Below are 21775 nucleotides of genomic sequence, written 5' to 3'. Positions count from 1 at the left end.
ATGAGATGATGAATAGAAAAACAGAGTTCTAATTAATAAACCAAAATCTTGTTTGCTGAAGAAAAATAAAACATACATATACCATTAAATAACTTAAAGAAATCACAAACATACAAAATCAGAAATAAGAGTGAAATAACCATTGAAACAAGAGAAATTAAAAAGTCATGACACTATTTTACAGACATTTCTAACAAATAAATTTGAAAATCTATAAGCTAAGGATAATTTCCAAAACTGATCCTATTAGAAATGAAAAGTTTAAATAGACCAATTTTCATATAAGAAATAAAGTTGAAAAAAAAGAAATAAAGTTATTTAAAAAAAAAAAAGAAAATTATCAAGAAGTACTCCACACACAGAAAAAAAAAAAAAAAACCATGCCTGGATGGTTTCCCAGGGGAATTCATCCAAGGCTTCAAAGACCAAATAATCTCTGTTGTACAAATTGTTCCAGGGCTTTGAAAACTAGGAAAACTTCCTTTTTATGAAACAAGTAAAACACCAATGCATAAACAAAAAAATAAATAAAATAAAAGAACAAACAAAAGAAAGAAAACTGTAGGCCAATACCACCTTTGAATACTAATGCAAAAGCTCTACATAAAATATTAGCAGACCAAATGCAACACCACATAAGAAAATAATACGCAAAGATCAAGAGGGATTTAGCCCAGGAAGGCAAGGCTGGTTCAACTCATTAATGTAATTCCTTAATAGCTCTAAGGAGAAAAATCATGATCATCTTCACAGATGCTGAAAAAGCCTTGGATAAAACTTAAGATCAATTCTTGACTTTAAAAAAGACTCAAGAATTGATACACACTTACTTAGCATGACAAATATATATATATAAAATTAACTATATATATATAAAAACTATACATACAGTTTTATAAAAACTATATAATATAAACTATTATATAGTCCCTGAACAACACAAATTTGAACTGTGTGGGTCTGCTTACAGGCAATTTTTTTCAATATATATACAGTACTGTAAATGTATTTTCTCTTCCTTGTGACTTTCTTAATAACATTAAGAGCAAAATTGATTATTACAGGGTATAGGACCCTACAGAATGGGTTGGAAAGAATAGAGGAAACAGACCTTTCTGAGTATACCTTTACATACATCTTGACTTTGCAACCATGTTACTATTTTGTCTGCTCAGAAAAATAGACAAAATCAACTAGGATGGCATGAAATCCTAAAATTGAGTACAAACAGAAACAAATGAATCAAACTGTATTTCCAATGAATGACATAGCCACATTGATGGAGGGGAGCAGAATTAACCTAAATAACCTTTAAACACAGTGTTTGGACTAGGGGAAAAAAGTTCTAAAATGTGAACTAAATACAATTCTGTTTCACAGAGGCACAGTTTTGCAATTCTGAAACAACTCTGAGCTTTCTAGGGTTTGCAAAAAGTCAATGTATTGTGGATAATGGGAATTAGGAGTTACATATCTGGAAAAGAAGAAAAAACAGAATAAATCTTGCATTGTGTGGTACTGGAACTGGGACATATGGCTAGACACACACACACACACACACACACATATTCATACATAGATGTGGATGTGCTCACACAGATATATACATTCATCTACATATATTCACAAACATACATATACCCTTGCTGATTTTTTTCAACTATAACAACATCAGCCTTAAGATTCATATAATCAGACCTGAAGAAATGGAATTTTGCAATTTTTAAAATCTAAATTTAAGATATTATTTATGCAGCCTGTTGTGTAGAAAGATGTTACTACAGGAATAATTATCAGGAAAAAAAGGCTTTTAAACAGAACAGCCAGGCTGTCTTTAAATAGCAAAGAATTTGTGTATGTGGTCAGATCATAAAAACAGAACAAATATAATATTAATACTAGTGGCAAATATTCAAATGTGCCCAGCTCAGATTATTTCCATATTAGTACAATAAATATATTATCTTTCATAAAAATTGAAAAGATACAAATGCCACTTGGTATTTCACAATGAAACTTATCAAAAACTACTGTACCTTACAGTAAAATCATAGGAGCAAGAGGCCAGAACGGAAGCATGAAATGGTGAAAACTATAAAAACAAAACAAAACTTTTTTAAGTTAGCTATAATTATACCATGCTACTTCATGAGGTCATTCCCAGGAGCGCCACAATAAAGTTTAATCAAGACCGTCACTTAAAATTACATTTCCCCAAACCTTATATGCTTTAATTCAAGGCAAGAATCTTCTTGCCTTTTAGTAGTATCAACTGCAGGAAAAACATTCACTTTTACAATTCTCCAAAGAAAAGTCATTCCTCAAGCTTTTTAGCACTTATTTAGGATAAAATATTCCCAAAGAGTTGCTATTCTGGAAAAATTAAATACAATTTCCTAATTGCTATCTAAAAATGACTCAAACAAATATAAGGGACTTAAGTATGTCATCATACAAATACATAATTATATAATTTACCAATTTTATGAATACATCTTTGACTCTATAAGCACGTATATCAAATCATTATCTACATGTTAAATAAAAACATCTTTAAAAGAATTTTTATGCTATTTGCATATCACAACTAATGAAAAGGACATTAAGGACAAAAACTAAAAATTTAAAGACTAATATATTTTAGATAAGTAATTAACATACTTTAATAAGCTGTCCTTTATAATTATATTTCTTCAGTTTTTTTTCTTCCCAGTACTTTAATAATAGCTATATAACATAATTATAACTACATTTGAATATGCTTTATAGTTTATAAAACACTTTCAGTAAATCACCCAATTTCATTCTCAAAAGCACTGTGAAATAAATATTGAAAATATTTTTCAACTACTAAAACCTGTGTGCCATTAAAAATAACAACATGGCACTGGGTCTTATACTTTCAATTGCAACCAGTAAAATTTAAAGTATTAATTTAATTGAAATTTAGAGTTTTTGAAATGGGAATAACCCAATTATCTGGTTTAAAAGATCAATAAAGTACTTCTTTACCCTTAGTGTAATAAAACAAAGAATGAGATTGGGAGATGTCATTTAATAAGATGTTTTCCACAGTGACTTAGCAAAACCTACCACTAAAAGCCAGGAAGCTAACATAAGTCCCCTTATAACCAGGCACATTTCTCGGGGGCAGTAGAAAAAAGTTATCTTTATCTCGTCTTCTGCTGTTGGCAGAGTGGAAAATTTTCTATACCCCAAATTTTTGTGAACATTCATATTTATTATTGTGTTAGAGAAGAAGAAACCTTTCTGTAAGTTTCAACAAAAAGACCTTCCCACTGAATGCAAAATTATGAAGAATACCAAAAGTGAATTACCATAGATAAAAATATGAAAAGGAATAGTAGCATGGAAATGACAGAATGAAAAAACATTTCTATTTAATCGCTGGTACCAATCGAATACATTGTCCCAATTCATTCAATAATTATTCAAATATTTTACCTTATTTTAGCTTTCATTGTTCATCACCATTAATTGGCTAATGGAGATATGCATAAAAAGAATCAATAATCCCAACCCCTAACTGTGTTTTCTATGTACTTCACTGATTATATTTACACTATATATATAAAAAGAAAAAATAAACACTTACTTTCACTCTCCTAATAGCATAGGTATGACCAAGAAGTTCAAACACGGGTTGCCGTACATTCCTCAGGTCCCAGCCTCTCAAACTACAATCAACTGCCCCCGTCACCAGCAGATTCTGCAAAACGAACCAGGGAAAAGTGAGCATTGAACATATCAGAACAACCTAGTCTCAAATGGCATTGTGGATTCTCCAATCTACCTTTAGTAGTATCAGTAAGTACATAGGGGTTTAAAAATGATGTCTGACGAATAAGCTCACCCTTCTCTTCAGGGTATTCTGAGGCTTTACCAGGCCTTAAAAGGCAATAGACCTGTTAACGAGGAATATTGGGGGAAAGCAAAGGGTACAGATTTGATTTTCATGTTTTTCTAAATCTAATCCAATCATTGTTCCCCACTCTCATGGGCCATGTCTTTATACAATATCTAATCATATCTGAGAAGCTCTGCAGTAGTGGTGAGTCTCCTATCTATTCAGGCTTTACAAATCTATCTAGAGCCCTCGGTGAATCCGCAGTTCCCGGCTGAAGAGGCCAGGTGCTAGGTACACAGTCAGCCCCATTCCATGTCAACCAGAGCAGTAATTGATTGTCTGGATGTGCTGCATTTCATGGTTAACTCATTTGAGGAAAAATTCCAATAATTTAAAACAAAAACAATTTTAACAACTCTCAACCACATATCAGCATCTTTTTTAGAATTCCCAAAAGTATAACACATAGTCCACAATTCATTTTCTATATGGAAAACTCATTTATGATGACAGAGATTTGAACTGCAGTCATAAGTTCTGAAACTTATTTAGATCAAGTATCATAACTGAAAATGTACTCTATTTTCTTTTAATCTATTTTATTTCTTTTCAAAGACTTCTGCCAATATAATGCTCTCTTAACTTCCATTAGGTAATTAAAACTGACAAGAAAAAAGGCATATGTGTCTGTCCCAGCCAACAGACCACTGCAGGTATATAAACACTATATCAACACATGTTTAATCCATTTCTATTCTGAATTCATATGCTCCTGTGGTTAACAGAAGCTTTGCAAAAAGGTACAAAGTGACACTTAACTTACAGGAGCATGGAGTTTGTTGGAAGATGAAATAAAATTTTAAAAACTGGTAGACTGTCAAACTGAAAAGCAAGTTACAAAGTGTTCAGGAGACTAACCAGCAAAATGAATGGGAAATGAAAGAAGAGGATACAAATTGGTGGGGTTAAGAGGAATAAGGGGGAAAAAAATCACATAAATTGTAAAGCAGCTTCCCAAATAAGCAAGTAAGGCTGCACTGTTGAACTTTGAGAATTTCTATTTCTTACTCTGCCTGTTTTATGTGCACTTAAATCCAATTATTGCTAATACAGGTCACTCACAATCATCAATTAGAAATGAAAAGGACTGAATTTAACATAATGGTCCATAAACATTACCAAAGTCCACATAAATGAAAAGAAAACAAAATCTAGAACATTTCAACAATAGGAAGGGCTCAGTAGCTCAGGACAGATCCAGGCAGGATACCTCATTGTATTTACACCAGTCACAGCTCAAAATTTCTGCCTGATGTGCTGGAACCACAATTCTGACTCCTGTTGACTTCACATCCCAAATTCTCAGAGTCTGATCACCTGGTGAAAGATGAAGACTTGGTCACTTCCCATCATACCACTTGGATGCTCAGTGATATTGTATTCATAATGATTCACTATTTTACTGTTAGGATACCTCCATCTCTATATCATATGCATACATATATTCGTTTTTTTAAAAGAAGATTTATTCATTTATTTTAGATAAAGAAAAAGAGCATACAAGTGGGAGCAGTAGAGGAAGAAGGAGAGAGAATCTCAAGCAGACTTCACAGTGAGCCCAGAGCCCAAAGTGGGCCTTGATTTCACAACCCTGAGATCACAACCTGAGCTGAAACCAAGAGTCGGATGCTTAATCAATCACGCCACCCAGGCACCCCCACATATATGGTTTTGAACTATAATAATGCATAGAACTACTAAAAGTGATCAACCACAAAAAGTAATGTGTCATAACAATGTTTTTAGATCAACTCAAAACAGGAAAATCTGAATTTCACACTGAGACAAGTACAGACAAGGTGGCTGATACACACATATAGCACATGTCTCTCCAGGACAGGAAAAGGCCCTGAAAATCCTCAGTTTCCAGCAAATAACCCACTAGCACAGTCTATAAGAAACAAAATGCTGGGATGCCTGGGTGGCTCAGACATTGAGCATCTGCCTTTGACTCAGGGCGTGGTCCCAGAGTCCCAGGATCAAGTCCTGCATCAGGCTCCATCTGCATGGAGCCTGCTTCTCCTCCCTCTTCCTATGTCTCTGCTTCTCTCATTAATAGATAAATAGAATCTATGTGTGTGTGTCTCTCATGAATAAATAAAATCTTTAAAAAACAAAACAAAATGCTAGCAATTTTACTGTTAAATGTGGGCAGTCTACGAAGACAAAATAGAAAAATTTTAATCTTACTGTTTATGTTTACTACATCTTAATAGGCCAGCCCAAGGCATATTTTTCTCCTTGGAAAAAATAAGTTGGCAAAATTTAGGAATTACATTTTACATTATTACAAAAATGGTTTACATTGCTTAGTTTCACAAAGTTATCCTTGCTTAAATGTTTTACAGGCTGTTTGCCTTTGATTTTTATAAACTATAAGGAGACAGCAATATGACCAGATGACTAAAGCTCAGCAGATATGGGGGGGGGAGGGGAGAAGGGGAGGAAGATATATATATATATATATATAAAACAAGTAAATTATAGTCACTGATGCTGAGAGAAAGCTGAAGCAACTTGATAAAAAAAATGTGTGGGCTATGGTGTAATGGCAGTCAAGGTCTGGAACTCCACTTAGCAGTTACAGGATCCTGCACAAGTTACATAATATCTGAGACTGATCCCTCATTTCTAAAAGAGAAACAGAATGCCTACTATGCAGGGTTGTCCAAGAATTTAGAGTAATAAAGTTTCTAACACTTACCATGGTCTCTAGCACAAAGCAGATACTCTAATATATGGTGTATGATAATGCTAAAATTTTTAAGTCTGTTTTGCTTACTTATGTTCCCAATTCTAAATCATACTGTCATTTAGGTACATTTAGCAAATTTTAGACAATTTTTTTTCTGATTTCTGTGGAAGTTGTTTAAGAAAGATAAGAATTCAATTGTTGGCGGCAATGAAATGCAGAGGTTAAAAATGGGGGCTCTGAAATTCCAAGGCTTTAGTCCTAATCCAACTCAATCATTTGGTCCCTGTTGATGTTTAATCAAGTTACTTAACTTCCCTGGTTCTCATTTTCCTCACCTGTGATAAAATATTTACCTTATCAAGTTTAAATGAGATGTGTTTAAAAATAAAATAGCATACCCATGATTAGAAGTCATTTCTACTCCTATTAATAATACCATGAATAAAAGCAAATATTTATTATTGAGTGCTTACTATGTGCCAGATGATAGTCTAAACATTTTGTTTGTATTAACTTTTTAAAACCATAGTAAGTGAGGTAGAAATTTTGATAACACAAAAAGCAATTTTTGTAGCACTTTACAAATGGGGAAACTGAAGCTGGTAGAGATGAAATAATATCCTCAAGATAGTAGGCTGTGGTATCAGGATCTGCAACAAAAGCCCAGGCAGGCAGGCTCCCCAGCCGGCATGCTGCCTCCTCAGGTTGGAAGAGACCTGCCAGACAGCCAACGTCGGCTGAATCTTGAGCAGTTCTTTTTATTTAGATGTTTTTTCAATAAATTGAGAGGAAAAAAAACCTCACATACATTCATGCCACACACGACATACTATCATATCTGCCCCACAGTTATCTTAGAAATGAAAGTAACAGGAACCCTTGGGTGGCTCAGCGGTTGAGCGTCTGCCTTCAGCTCAAGGGCCTGATCCCTGGTCCGGGGATTGAGTCCCACATCAGGCTCCCTGCAGGGAGCCTGCTTCTCCCTCTGCCTGTGTGTCTGCCTCTCTCTGTGTCTCTCATGAATGAATGAATGAATGAATGAATGAATGAATGAATAAATAAATAAATAAAATAGAAAGAAAGAAAGAAAGAAAGAAAGAAAGAAAGAAAGAAAGAAAGAAAGAAAAGAAAGAAAAGTTGAAACCTTTATTTCCAATCCCATTCCCCATCTTCCTTGCCCAGAGGTCACCACAATCATGAACTTGGCAATCCTTTAGTTTGTGCTTTTGTAATACTTTCATTACATTTTTATGGATTCATATATACCTACTATTGCTTTATTTGTGGGATTTGTAATTTTTTATTTACAAATATCATAATCCGGGACGCCTGGGTGTATCAGTGGTTGAGCGTCTGCCTTCAGCTCAGGAGTGATCCCAGAGGCCTGGAATCAAGGTTCACATCAGGCTCCCTGAAGGGACCCTGCTTCTCCTGCCTGTGTCTCTGCCTCTCTCTGTGTGTCTCTCATGAATAAATAAGTAAAATCTTTAAAAAAAAATACAATCTTCCTACTTTTAAAAAAAAATTTGAATACAGTTGATACATGTTACATTAATTTCAGGTGTACAACATAGTGATTTCACATCTCAATACTTTATGTTGTGCTCAGCATAGGTATAGCTGCCATCTGTCACCACACAATGCTACTACAATACTATTAACTCTATTCCCTATGCTTTGTCTTTTATTCCTGTGACTCATTCACTCCCCAACTGGAAGACTGCATGTCTCACTCCCCTTCACTCATTTTTTTCATCTCCCAACCCTCTTCCCAGCTTCCTACTTTGAAAAAGTTGAAAACCACTCTTATAGGAGAGAGTAACTAACATTTTTGGGTCTAGCTAAATATGGTAGGGATGGGAAGGAATGAGAAATTTCAAAGTACCAAATGGAAGCTGTTCAGAATTAGTATAGACTAAAACTTCAAATAACTCCAGGGACCCTATTATAGTCAATGTCTAGCCACCAGTCAGTAAAATTTGTTTCAAAATTCTAAATAGCTTTGATAAAATGATCTCTAGGCTTTCCCTAGCCTTCAGAGTATAAAGCAGGCTGTAGATGTCTAGTGTTTGGTTTTCCCAGCAGTACACTTTGTGTAGGAAAAGCATCCTTTTCTCACCATGTGACTCTAGAAGGACCTATGGTTCAACACAGCTGAGCACCCAGGGACAGGTCCAAGCATGACCAGTCTTAGTACCTTCTTCCCTGTCCTGATCACAGCTGGCAGGTTAAAGGTAGATACCTGGGATTTTTTTTTTAATCATAACTGAAAAAAATAATTTCATTACCTCTCAGGGTTTACAAGTTGTAACACTGAGGAAAACATGGCTGCCATATGTGTCACTGTTTGGAGAAAGCCAGCTTGCAGAGTGAAGTCAATAAGCAGAGAAAAGTCCAGATTAAAGACAGAAAATGTGTCCTGCAGCTGTTCAAGTACTCCTTCCCTTTCTCAGGTTGCTTTTCAATAAATTCTATGAAGAAAGTCCATTACCTATAGGTAAAGGAGACCCCTTACTAGCCTGGAGGGAGCAAACGAAATTCCCCTAAAGCGTTAGCCTGTAAGAAGCCTAGCCCCAGAGAAAAACACTTGATACAGCACAAGGCTTCCACTAAAACATAGGAAATACTTAAATGATGTATGTCAGCTTTCAAAAATTTATATTTAACATCAAGTCAAACTATAAAGTCTGCTACCGGATTGCCTGGCTAGCTCAGCAGTTGAGCATCTTCCTTTGGCTCAGGTTGTGATCCTGGGGACCCAGATCAAGTCCCGCATTGGGCTCCCTACATGGAGCCTGCTCCCTCTGCCTATGTCTCTGCCTCCCTCTGTGTGTGTGTGTGTGTGTGTCATGAATAAATAAATAATCTTAAAAAAAAGTCTGCTACAACCACAACTAAATCACTGTTTAAGTTGAATATGCCGTGTTCATCCTAATAATTACATTTTATGTGTATGTGAATGGTTTAGAGTATCAAAACATTACAATGAACATGGACAAGACCATGAGAAGTAACTGTTATTCCAGCAGCATTATTGATAAGTCTCACAAAACATAATGTTAAACAAAAGAAATCTGACACAGAAGTATAAAAATAGGCAAAATTATTCTATGCTACTAGAATTCAGGACAGTAGTCACCCTGGAATTGGGTGGGGGAGCCTCTCAGAATGCTCTTTCTTGATCTGGGTTACTGGTGCATGGATCTACTCACTGTGAAAATTCTTTGCACTTAAGATAATGCACTGTTCCTTGTATTATATTTCACTAAAAGATTAAGGAATTGAACTACTAGGTATTTATCCAAAGGATACAAACAGCAATTCAAAGAGGCACCTGCACTTCAATGTTCATAACAGCAATGTCCACAAGAGCCAAACTATGGAAAGAGCCCAGATGTCCATCAACAAATGAATGGATTATATATATCCACACACACACATACATAAAAAGAATGAAATTTTGCCATTTGCAATGACATGGATGGAACTAGAGGATATTATGCAAAGAGAAATAAGTCAGTCAGAGATTTCACTTACATGTGGAATTTAAGAAACAAAACAGATGAGCATAGGAGAAGGGAGTGAAAAATAAAATAAGATGAAAATGGAGGTAAGAGACTCTAAACTCTAAGAAACAAACTGAGTCACTGGAGGGGAGAGTGTAGAGGAAAGGGGTAACTGGCGATGGGCATTAATAACAGATTGATGCATCACTAAATTCTACCTCTGAAACTAATAATACAATATATGTTAACTAAATTGAATTTAAATTTAAAAATTTAATTCATATATATATATAACATATTCATATAACATATATGTAGAAAAAAAAGATTAAACAACAAATCCTGGATGAGTAGCTACTACATATTTCTCTGGGACAGTATTTTGGTTCCTTACCATCATATTTAAGCAACATTCCCATACACAGACAAGCCATGGCCTGGGTTGTCCCTTGCAGTTAACTTAAACGACACAAAAAGGAAAAACTGCTCTGAAGAAGCTAAGCATTCCATTTACTTTACAGTCACTTCTGTTGCACACATTTGGCAGTTCATCCTCCTCACTTTGTTTTCCAGGTAGGAGAGACAGCTTCTGACCCAATGGTACCATGACTCATTCAACTCTTAGCCACTGGGATATCTGTATTCACATTGTTTTTGTTTTTGTTTTTGTTTTATTGCATTTTCCAGACAACTGGCCTTTCATTGTCAGCCAGACATCTACCAGGGCCCTGTGATAGTGTCACGGACCCACCTGAATTACCAGCTTCTCTTATCAGTTGCAGACTTGCAGTGGCAGCAGAACCAGTGAATCTGAGCACACAGTATGCAATAGGAAATGTTGGCTGCTACTATGTCCAATTTCAAACCGTGGCAGGTAGGAGGAAGGTAAGTAAGGAGAATGAGGGTCAACACCGAATCTACAATGTGAAGAACTGAGCAGCAAAAAGGATACATATTGGGTCCAAATAGCTGAATTGAACTGAAATGCCAGATGCTTATCAAATGTAATATGACTTTTTTCTTAGAGTAGAATGAAGTGTGGTTTTTTTGTTTTCTGTTTTTTGTTTTTTAACTACCGGACCCATTCATTCAGGCTTGGCTATGACTTATGCAATTACATGGAGTCTGTAATAGCAGTAACTTCATTTTCTTTGTTCAAAAAAAAGTCTACTTCATATTAATGTTCTTTATGTAATGAGCTCAAAAATTCTTCCCTTCTATCTCATATAATTTAAAAATATGAACTCTGTCCTATTATCAACTTTCTTGAATTAGACAAAATGCAATATCCTTAGATAACTCTGCTTTGGAAAGTAAATCTAGATCAAGTCTCTAAAAACTACCCCTTTTTGGCCTGTCTTAACTGAACCAATGATAAAAATTTACTTTGAGATTTGCAAACACCATCTAAATTTGAAGGTGACTAAATACTTAGAAGGACTTCAGGGCTATATTCTCATGTATTATTTTAAAATATAAACTGCTCTGAGCAGTTGAGTGGCATAATTAACCATATGTGTGCCACAGGATTAGACATAAAAGTACCTCTTGACTGCCTATCATATAAGCTTCTGCCATTTATTATTTTCTTAGATATTTTATTTATTTATTCATGAGGGACACAGAGAGAGAGTCAGAGACATAGGCAGAGGGAGAAGCAGCTTCCTCACAGGGAGCCTGATGTGGGACTCGATCCCCGAACACCGGGATCATGCCCCCGGATGAAGGCAGATGGCTCAACCACTGAGCCACCCAGGCATCCCAACTTCCGCCATTTATAATATTTGGAAAAACAAATATTTTACAACCATGAAATGTACAGTTGAGATTTCTTAATGTAAAGATTATGTTTCATAAAAAGCTTCTGTCTGTAAGCAAGAAGACAAAGTCGGAAAATTAATAAAGACCATAGTGTAACTCAAAACTGAGGACAAAAGCAACTAGGGCATTCTCAAACTACAGAGACCACTCCCTCTCTGAATTCAGCACCAAAACCATTCTGTCAGTTTTTTAAAAGGAGATGAATATTAAAACAAACATGCAATTCCCATTATATCAACAGAAATAAACTACCAGTTTGGCATCTCGAACAGAGCTAAGCCGAAGACTAGAACAGTGCTTTCTAAATGAGGCTGATCATTAGATTCAGCTGGGGTCATTAAAAAATGTGCCTCCCAGAGGTACTTGATTCAGTAGGACTTAGTGCCAGAATTCTGTTGTTTTTTTAAAGCTTCCCCAACAATTCTGACAGCTAGCCAGATTTCAGGATCACTGGCCTCACATGGTGTTACACAGCCATGCATTCCAGATCCTACCCAGAGCAAGTTCCTCAGAAGAGTACCGCAAATTCCTACAAGCACATACACATGCCATGGTCATTCAGATGTTCCTCAAATATGATCTGTTCTCACCAGCTCCCTCCCGTTTCTTTGTTTTCCAGGTCTCACCTCTCAACTCTTAGTTGTTCCTAGGTAGCAGCCTGAACAGTATCTCCTCAGGGAAGCTTCCCTGACCAGCCTTAGCTATGTTTCCACAGAATTCTGAGCACACATGTTAATAATAGAAGGCAACACTTACAGAGCTCTAACTCTGTGCCAGGTACTGTGCTCAGCCATTTGCACACATTAACTCACTTAATCCTCCTTAAAACTCCACGATGGAAGTATTATCATCACCCCTGTTTTCCAAATGAGGAATGAAGAGTCAGAGGACTGAAGTCAGGTAATACTGGTGAAAGAAGAGTTTTGTCTCAGTCCAGCTCGAGTCCATGTTCCTAACCTCTATACTTACTATTTACCTCTTCAAAGAACTTCACACTCCTTAGCATTATCCACTGCTATAATTTTTTTTTTCCTTAGAATCTCTCTTTTCCACTGGATTATAGCTCTAAGAAGACAAGAACCCTGTTTTCTTCTTCAATGTATCTCCAGTGTCTTTCAATGTATCATGCAGAAAACAGTGGACATTCACTTAATATCTGATTCACTGCCCATGTCCCTCTCAACAATCAAAATTGACCTTAGATATGTTTTTAAAATCCTAGTAAGATGGTTACTCCCCATATCTTAAATAATAGCAATAAAAAATATTTTAGTGTTTGCTTGTGTAAGGACTTGGCTATGAAAAAGAATACACAATACACATGCCCTATAGGAAATGTATGAAAACAAGTAAAGAAAATATGCAAAGAAGTTCATTTGAATCCTAATACGTTGTACATAGCTTGATAAGCAAATTTTCTCATCTCACTCAGAATGGCAAAAGCACAGTGAGAGCTTCAGAGCTTGCCCCATCTTTTACTGTACCACAAACCCTCCTCCTGTAGAACAGAAGAAAAAACTTTAAATCTTTTCAACTTTATTAAGTAGGCTGCTATTTGAAAATCATTATGGAGATCCCTGGGTGGCTCAGGGGTTTAGCGCCTGCCTTCAGCCCAGGGCGTGATCCTGGAGACCAGGGATTGAGTCCCAAATCAGGCTCCCTGCATGGAGCCTGCTTCTCCCTCTGCCTGTGTTTTTGCCTCTGTGTGTGTGTGTCTCTCGTAAATAAATAAATAAAATCTTTTTTAAAAAAATCATTATGAAGGAATAGTTCAGGAAAATGGCAAATGCTTAATAAATAAAACTTCCAATGAGTTTCTAAAATGATAAAAGCTGGCAGAAAAATGGCTTTACTTTATCCAACTTTTAAAAAGAAAGATATTTTATAGCTCACAGATCCAGTGCTTGGTTTTCATGAAATCCCTTTAAGGGTTGATGTACATACAATTCAGTGAATATTGGCCCGTTGAACATATGGAGCCACTTCCACCTAATCACTATTCACTCTTTCCATTCTTAGAGTCTGAGTTTCTCATTTCTCATTCCCAACTGTGGGAGCTCTACTGGGCCCAAGCCAATCAACATTTACATGCCCTTCTCCTAGGCACAGTGATTAGTTTAGAAACATTCACATGGACCATCAGATGGGAGAAAATGAAACTTTTCTAGATGTCTGAGAGGGATTCTCGCACTTTTTCCTACTGGACAGAAACCAGAAAGGATAGAGGGGTTAGAGCTGCTGCCATCTTCCTTTCATATGATGCTTGATCCAAAACCAACTCAACAGTATACAGAAGAGATGGCAAGAATATCCTCTAAGTCTTACATCCAGCCATGTGTATAAAGCCAGATGTAATTCTAGACATTTCAACTATGCAAGCAAATAAATTATCTTCTAAGTTAGGGTGGTTAGGTTCAGAATTTCTTTGACACTCAACCAAAGAGGTCCTGGCTAATATGACCACTATTTATATTTATTTCTAATAGAACACATGAAGATAATGTCATTAAACACATAATCTTTTCTTCTATTAAACCAAATGGACATTGTGATGGTAAAAGACTGTTTACATACTGCCTATTTACAATGTGCAGATAGTTAAGTTTTGTGATTATATTGCTAACTCTCCACACAATGTCTTTTCCTGCTATTCAGTTCCATACCATTGAATATTCTGTATGCAACATCCAAATTCAATATTATGTACACCATGCTAACACAAAAGGCCAATCTAAAAGGCCTTATATGTGTGTGATTCAGTCCAAATGAAGGCTAATAAACACAATTTTGCCTGACAGTTAAAAGCAGATGTATTAGTTCAAGATTTTGTCACCATCAGATTTTATATTTGGTCAAGGTCATAAAAAGAGCAATGATTAAAAACAAGGAAGATAATTTTAGAGCCTTATATAATAATATACATTACCAAAATTACATACAATAGTAAGGTAAAAGAATTTTTTTAAAAGCCTATCAGTAGTTTAAGGAGTTTTACTTAATACTTTTCTAAATGTGTAAATTATACTCATTATTAATTCCAGTTTATTATGAATGCTGCCAATTAGAGCTCCCAGCAGACAGGTCTTCACTGCTTCACTAGAAGGGAAGTATGTCTCATTTTGAAGATGGATCTATTTTATACCACTAATTCCATCCAGGGTTTGAAATGACTCCTTTGAATCTGTAGGATATTAGACCAAAGAGCCTCCCCACTCAAAGAAAATGATGCTAATGTCAATCTAATTCACATCCTTAAAAGAATTTTATTTGAACTTGCACTAATACTCTCTGAATTAGGGCTTTTCACCTATAGTAAAATTATAAACATTATGATGAACTGTTGTCATCATACAGATTTGATTCACTATTAGCATGAAACTCATTAACATTTACACTAAATTATAAGCATAAAGATAACTCAAGTTATATAGGTAAGCTAAAGGATTAGTTAATTCAAATAAGCATATCAATATTGCTATCACTTACTTATTACACACCCAGCCTTACAATTAGGTGTGCCACAGAAAAATTTTAAGAAATCAAACAAGAAATTTAGGCTTTGAGAAGGAAATGTGCCAAGGAAAAATATATTACTGGTCTCATCCCAAAAGATTTGGGATCTCAGGAAAGATTTAACTCAGGTCATGGATAAAACACTGTGACTCAGATAACTTAGAAATTTTTAAAATAATAGTAATAATCTTATATGCATACTGTTTTTCACTCTAGAAAACCATGTTGTTAATTTTAATCATTAAACATCTTTTGGCTTAACTGAACTTCTATACACAGAATTTACTATTATCTTGGAATCTAAGAAATTGCTTAATATAATGGACATATTTATATACAATTTACCTGAAGATTTCCAGTTCTGAGCATTTTCAACCTAATAATACTTTAAAATTTAGGGATATTTGGTCATTTTCAATTCTTAGAATAAAAAAATAATTACATAAAAGGAAAGGATTTCTTTTTTTTTTTAATTTTTATTTATTTATGATAGTCACAGAGAAAGAGAGAGAGATGCAGAGACATAGGCAGAGGGAGAAGCAGGCTCCATGCACCAGGAGCCCAATGTGGGATTCGATCCCGGGTCTCCAGGATCGCGCCCTGGGCCAAAGGCTGGCGCTAAACCGCCTCGCCACCCAGGGATCCCAAAAGGAAAGGATTTCTGTGACATTACATCACATTCAACATAGTTCAACAACTGAGGGCATTGATATAGTTTATTAGCAAGTAAGGAACAATTATCCTACTGATTGCCTCTTTGGAGATGCTGGATAATTAAATGAGGAGACAATGTTAGACACACTCTACCTGCTCCTCTAGCTATTTTCTTCTCTCCTGCCCCAAAATGACCAAACTCCACAAAAAAGCTTCCACTTCTTGATCTCCCCTCAGGACTCTTTATACAAAGCGTCAGCAAACATTTTCTGTGAAGGGCCCCACAGTAAGTATTCTGGGGTTCAAGGGCCATTCCACCTCTGCCACAGCTCTTCACCTCTGCCACTATGGCACAAAAGCAGCTACAGACAGACAACCTGTAAAAGGGTGTGCATGGCTGTGTTCCACTACGACTTTGTTTACAAAACTTGTCAGTGGGTCATTTTGATTTGAAGGCAGTCATTTGTCAACCCATACTCTAGTCTAAGGTTTCTTCTATTTATCTAAGGTTTCTTTCCCAGGGGCTCCAATTGACTGGAAAGGCTTTAGTTACCATGTATGAGCCAATGACACGATTTAGTTATGAGGCTAGATTTCTCAGCTCTAAACTCAACCAATTCCTTGACAATCCCGTGTGTGCCACTAGCTGAGTGTGTTCTAAAACAAAACTTTCAAACATATTTCTTACCTCAGTTATGACATTAACCACCCACTGATTTATCCTTGGCAGGAATCTGGGAGTTACTCATCCTTCTCTCTTCACCTCTTGGACATCTTATAGAATCATTTTTAAATACTACTTGAGTCGGCCCAATTTCTGTCACCCCTTCTGCCACCATGCTTGCCCATGCCCTCATCTCTGTTAGTTAAATCTTGCACTCCTTCCTGCTCACCTCCCAACTATTCTCTACACACTGCCAGAATTAGTTTTTTAAAATTTTTTAATTAATTAATTAATTAATTTATGATAGTCACACAGAGAGAGAGAGAGAGAGAGAGAGAGAGAGAGAGAGGCAGAGACATAGGCAGAGGGAGAAGCAGGCTCCATGCACCGGGAGCCCGATGTGGGATTCGATCCCGGGTCTCCAGGATCGCGCCCTGGGCCAAAGGCAGACGCTAAACCACTGCGCCACCCAGGGATCCCCAGAATTAGTTTTTTAAACCTATTCAGTGCCATGCCCATGTCCATAGGATAAAATCCAAACTTGTGAATCCAGTCCATGACATGTGATCTGGGCCCTTCTCTACTGCCCAACCTCATTTTTACCACCTTTTCCTCTTATGCATGGTCTCCCTGACCTTCTTTCAGTATCTCAAATATGCACCAAGTTCTTAACTTTTGGACAGCCTATTCTCTGCCTGGAATGGTCTCTCCTTCTGTGCCATGCAATGCCTCCTATTTTTCACTGAGCCAACTCCATATTCATCCTAAATGAAAGCCAGAAACTTAACAAGCATGGATTGTTTTGACTACCAAAAAACTTAAATGCATATACTAAAAGTAAATAAATAAATAAACAACATAAAATAAAATAGTTAAAAGACAAACAAAGGGATCCCTGGGTGGCGCAGCGGTTTGGCGCCTGCCTTTGGCCCAGGGCGCGATCCTGGAGACCCGGGATCGAATCCCACGTCGGGCTCCCGGTGCATGGAGCCTGCTTCTCCCTCTGCCTGTGTCTCTGCCTCTCTCTCTCTCTCTCTCTCTCTCTGTGACTATCATAAATAAATAAAAATTTTTAAAAAAAATTAAAAAAAATAAAATAAAATAAAAGACAAACAAAAAGTTGGGAAAATATGTGTATTTTCAGAAGACTGATCCCCAAAACTAAAGACGAGCTCATGCATCAATACAGAAAAACAACAAACATCTTTCAGTAGAAAAATGGGCCAAAAACATGAACATGAGACTCACAAGGGAAAAACAGTAATGGTCAACAGACATAAAAAATACTCACTATCCCTAGTAATCAAGTATGCAAATCAAAACAAAAATTAGGTATCATTTTTCATTCATCAAATTGGAAAACATTTAAAAGATCAAGGAAGTGCATTTATTTATCATTTCAAGGTCTAAATCTTAAAATAGGAGATCCCTGGGTGGCTCAGTGGTTTAGCGCCTGCCTTCAGCCCAGGGCGTGATCCTGGAGTCCCAGGATCGAGTCCCACATCAGGCTCCCTACATGGAGCCTGCTTCCTCTGCCTCTCTCTCTCTGTGTGTGTCTCTCATGAATAAATAAGTAAAATCTTAAAAAAAATAAATCTTAAAATAACTATTAACATTATCAGATTCTCACTATCAGAATTAACTGGTATCATCAGGACGAAGAAGGTTGTTGTTATCATTTGATTAATCTATAAGGTGTTGCTGCTCTATAATTAACACTTTTGAAAGTCATTAGTGTCATATAGGATATTTTATGTATATACTCCCCAAATGATCTCATTTAATAAACCCTCACATTGGAATACCCTGAGACATTGGTTTATCATTCCTACTACTTGTTCACCAAGGTGGGGTCAAAGTGACTCGAGGAGGCAGCCTACCAGAGCAACCCTGCCTCGTCTATGCCAATTGACATTGTTCACCTTTGTTTCATTTCTACATTTTTCACAGCTTTAATGGCATGCAGTACATTACACAAATTATCCAGAAGAAAAATGACGCAACGTATGTTAAAGTGTCAGCAACTTTCGGAAAGAAATAGTACTCAGAAAATTCTTTAGCCAAATGTTTACTGATGATGGATCAAATAAAAGAAACATGGTGTACCTCTTTTTCTATCTTAAATTAGTTTCAATTCCCTAAGTTTAAGTATATAAATTTATATGTATAATTCATAAAATATAATTGGTGAATGTTCTTTTCCATCAAGTCTATTTAAAACTAGAGTCTAAGAACTCCCTCTGAATGGCACCATGATTCACTCAATTCAACTATAATACTAGATGAAGGCTACTAAGAAATTTCCATAATAAAAAGCTGTTTTATAATAATATTTTCAATGGGGAAATGAATTTGGGATGGGGCAAATTTTATGAGAAAACTCATAAAATTATTTTCCTGTACAATTTCAACAACAAAAATTTTATAGCTATAATCATATAAACTCTAACATCAGGGACAGGGGTGGGGTAGGGTGCATGTTGCTCAGTGGTTGAGCTCCTGCCTTTGGCTCAGGGCATGATCCCGGAGCCACAGAATCCAGTCCCACATTGGGCTCCCCGCATGGAGCCTGCTTCTCCCTCTGCGTATATCTCTACCTCTGTCTCTCTGTGTCTCTCATGAATAAATAAATAAAATCTTTAAAAAATAAATAAATAAAAATAAAACCTAACATCACTAATCAAATTCAGTCTTTAAAGACATCTGACTCTTCCTCAAGAATATTCCCCCATAAACATTTTTTGTTTTTGTACCATACATTCTGGAATGAGAATAAAAATCTTTATGGAAGAATACAAGAAAAAGTTAACCATGGTTCTATGGAGGCAGAGGGGTGAAGACTTACTTTGCATTTGGCATGTTTCTGTACTGTTTGAATTTAATCACTATGCATACGGTAAGTCTAGAATAAGGCTTATCTGGGATATCATTTTTGTTTTTTCTTTATAAATTTTTTTGAAAGTTACAAAAGAAGCAAAATAATAGTGATGATTTGACTTTGTCAATCATCACAAATATTTATCATTAATTAGCACATATTAACATTCTTGTAACTCTTACTCAGACTTAGCAACCTTCATTCTGATAAACCAAGGATAATGCCATCTAAGCAAAGCAATTCAGTGGCTAAACAGCACAAAGAATACTACTGTGGCCCCTTTTCCTTCCAAATCTCAAGTCCACAGCGCCACCTACTGGGAAAAGCAGAGCCACCATTCACCACAAGTAAGGCTTTTTTGGTAAATACCAAATTATTTACCTGAGGCTGAAGCAAAGCAACCTGGGATGTGAGGAGACCAGATTGTGCTATAAATGACACTTTCATGGCCTCTAAAGGTGCACAAAGACTTTCCAACAGTTGGATCCCACTACAAATAAATGAATAGATCAATTACTTGGAGGCAAATTCAAATTTATGTTTATATATAATACATACAAAACACTACATATATATGTATATATACACATATAATAGACATACATATCTCAAGGATTTTTTAAAGTCTATTTTCACATAAAGTAAAATGGTATTTAAAGGGCCAAAATAATCAATCCTGAGCTAGTGGTTAGTTTATAGCCAAAAGGTTAAAAATGCTTAAATTCTAATAAATGCTTTAACATAGTTTTTTGAAAAGAAAATTAGTTGTGTAATTGAAAGATATAAAAGTATGTTCTAGAAAAGAAAAAAATTCAAGGGAAGCTTTGGGGAAGAGAATATTTGGTTTTAAATACAGTAATGATGACATACCAATTTGACAGTTTGATCCCATGAGCCAGACACTACAAGCTGTTCACCTCTGGTTTGGCTCCAATCAACACTATAGACCTAAAAATATTTTAATGTGTCATTTAGAAGGCAAAGGAGCATTAAGTTCAATATTACATTTTGTCTCTTCATAACAGTGATAGCCAGTAGAACAACTAATTCACCTCATTGAAAGTCCTACAAATCTCAACATGGTGCCTGAGAAATGGAAAGTCCATTTTGTCTATTCCTCCAGACATACTCCTTACAGATAAGATTCCATTTGGTTTTAATAGAATTCTACAGATTATTTCCAAACCTCCTTCACTAAAACAAATCATATATATTTTTAACCTACCAACAAATCACTGTTTGCAGCACCCTGTAGAAATGTCAAAGCAGATTAGAAAGTTAGTCATCTAAAAAAGCTTGCCAGGTCAGTGTTTATCAGAAAGCATTAAAATTCAATTAATATTGCTATCTGGCCTTTCTTAGAAAAAGCTTATAGGAACCAGGTAATCCTTTCAGATCTCTTGGTAAACAGCTTTAGTTATCCAATGCTGCTATTCTAATCTATGCTTTACTGCTTTTAGTGAATGATTTCAAATGAACCATTTAAAAACTTATGGAAAAAAATAAAAATAAAAAAATAAAAATCTTATGGAAATATTTTTATTGTCATTTTATATAATAGATTATATATAGATCACTATTGTAAGCTAAGTTCTACAAAACATGTGCATAATTATTCTTTATTAAATTAAAGTAGTCCTGAGTATACATCACTAAATATGACCAGCCATCAGATTTTTCTGAATCTTAAAAATTCTTGCTACCATATTATTTATGTAGGAGGCAGGAGTGTCTGCAGTTTGCTGTACCTTAAGCATGGGTTCCCTGCTCTCTGCTGTCTTGCACTATGTACAATGTACTATGTACCATGCCTAGCCATATTGGAGTCTCAGTTTAAAAAAAAAAAAAGTAATACTGATCCTGTTTCTGTCTAAAACTTTACAAAGTTTTCTAAAACTTTCACAGATTTTTTGAATCATGATTTTTAAAAATATTGCATTGACATTATTTGACTACTGAATTTTGGGGGTCCTCCTGAATCATGTACCTAAGATGAGACCCTCACCCACCCTATCCTAGTCCTGGCTCTGCTGCTGTCCATATTCACGCAAAAGAGAGAAGATCAGGGACGCCTGGGTGGCTCAGTGGTTGAGCATCTGCCTCCGGCTCAGGGCAT

General features: G+C 35.8%; 1 protein-coding gene across 3 annotated transcripts in view; it reads right to left on the bottom strand.

The window, feature by feature from the left end:
* PEX7 (peroxisomal biogenesis factor 7) overlaps positions 1–21775 on the bottom strand; it is an 86142-nt gene that overhangs the window by 50520 nt on the left and 13847 nt on the right. For all 3 annotated transcript variants that reach the window (XM_072825071.1, XM_072825070.1, XM_072825073.1), the window contains exons 4-8: positions 20530–20607; positions 20041–20149; positions 5139–5245; positions 3617–3730; positions 2037–2092 (exon numbers count right to left, since the gene is read on the bottom strand). In XM_072825071.1, coding sequence (XP_072681172.1) covers positions 2037–2092; positions 3617–3730; positions 5139–5245; positions 20041–20149; positions 20530–20607 — 464 coding nt within the window. The remainder of the gene's footprint in view (positions 1–2036; positions 2093–3616; positions 3731–5138; positions 5246–20040; positions 20150–20529; positions 20608–21775) is intronic.

This window comes from Canis lupus, chromosome 1 (assembly GCF_048164855.1).
Source record: "Canis lupus baileyi chromosome 1, mCanLup2.hap1, whole genome shotgun sequence".
NCBI lineage: Eukaryota > Metazoa > Chordata > Mammalia > Carnivora > Canidae > Canis > Canis lupus.
Note: the sequence above shows the minus strand (reverse complement) of the source record. Positions and strands in the feature narration are given on the sequence as shown.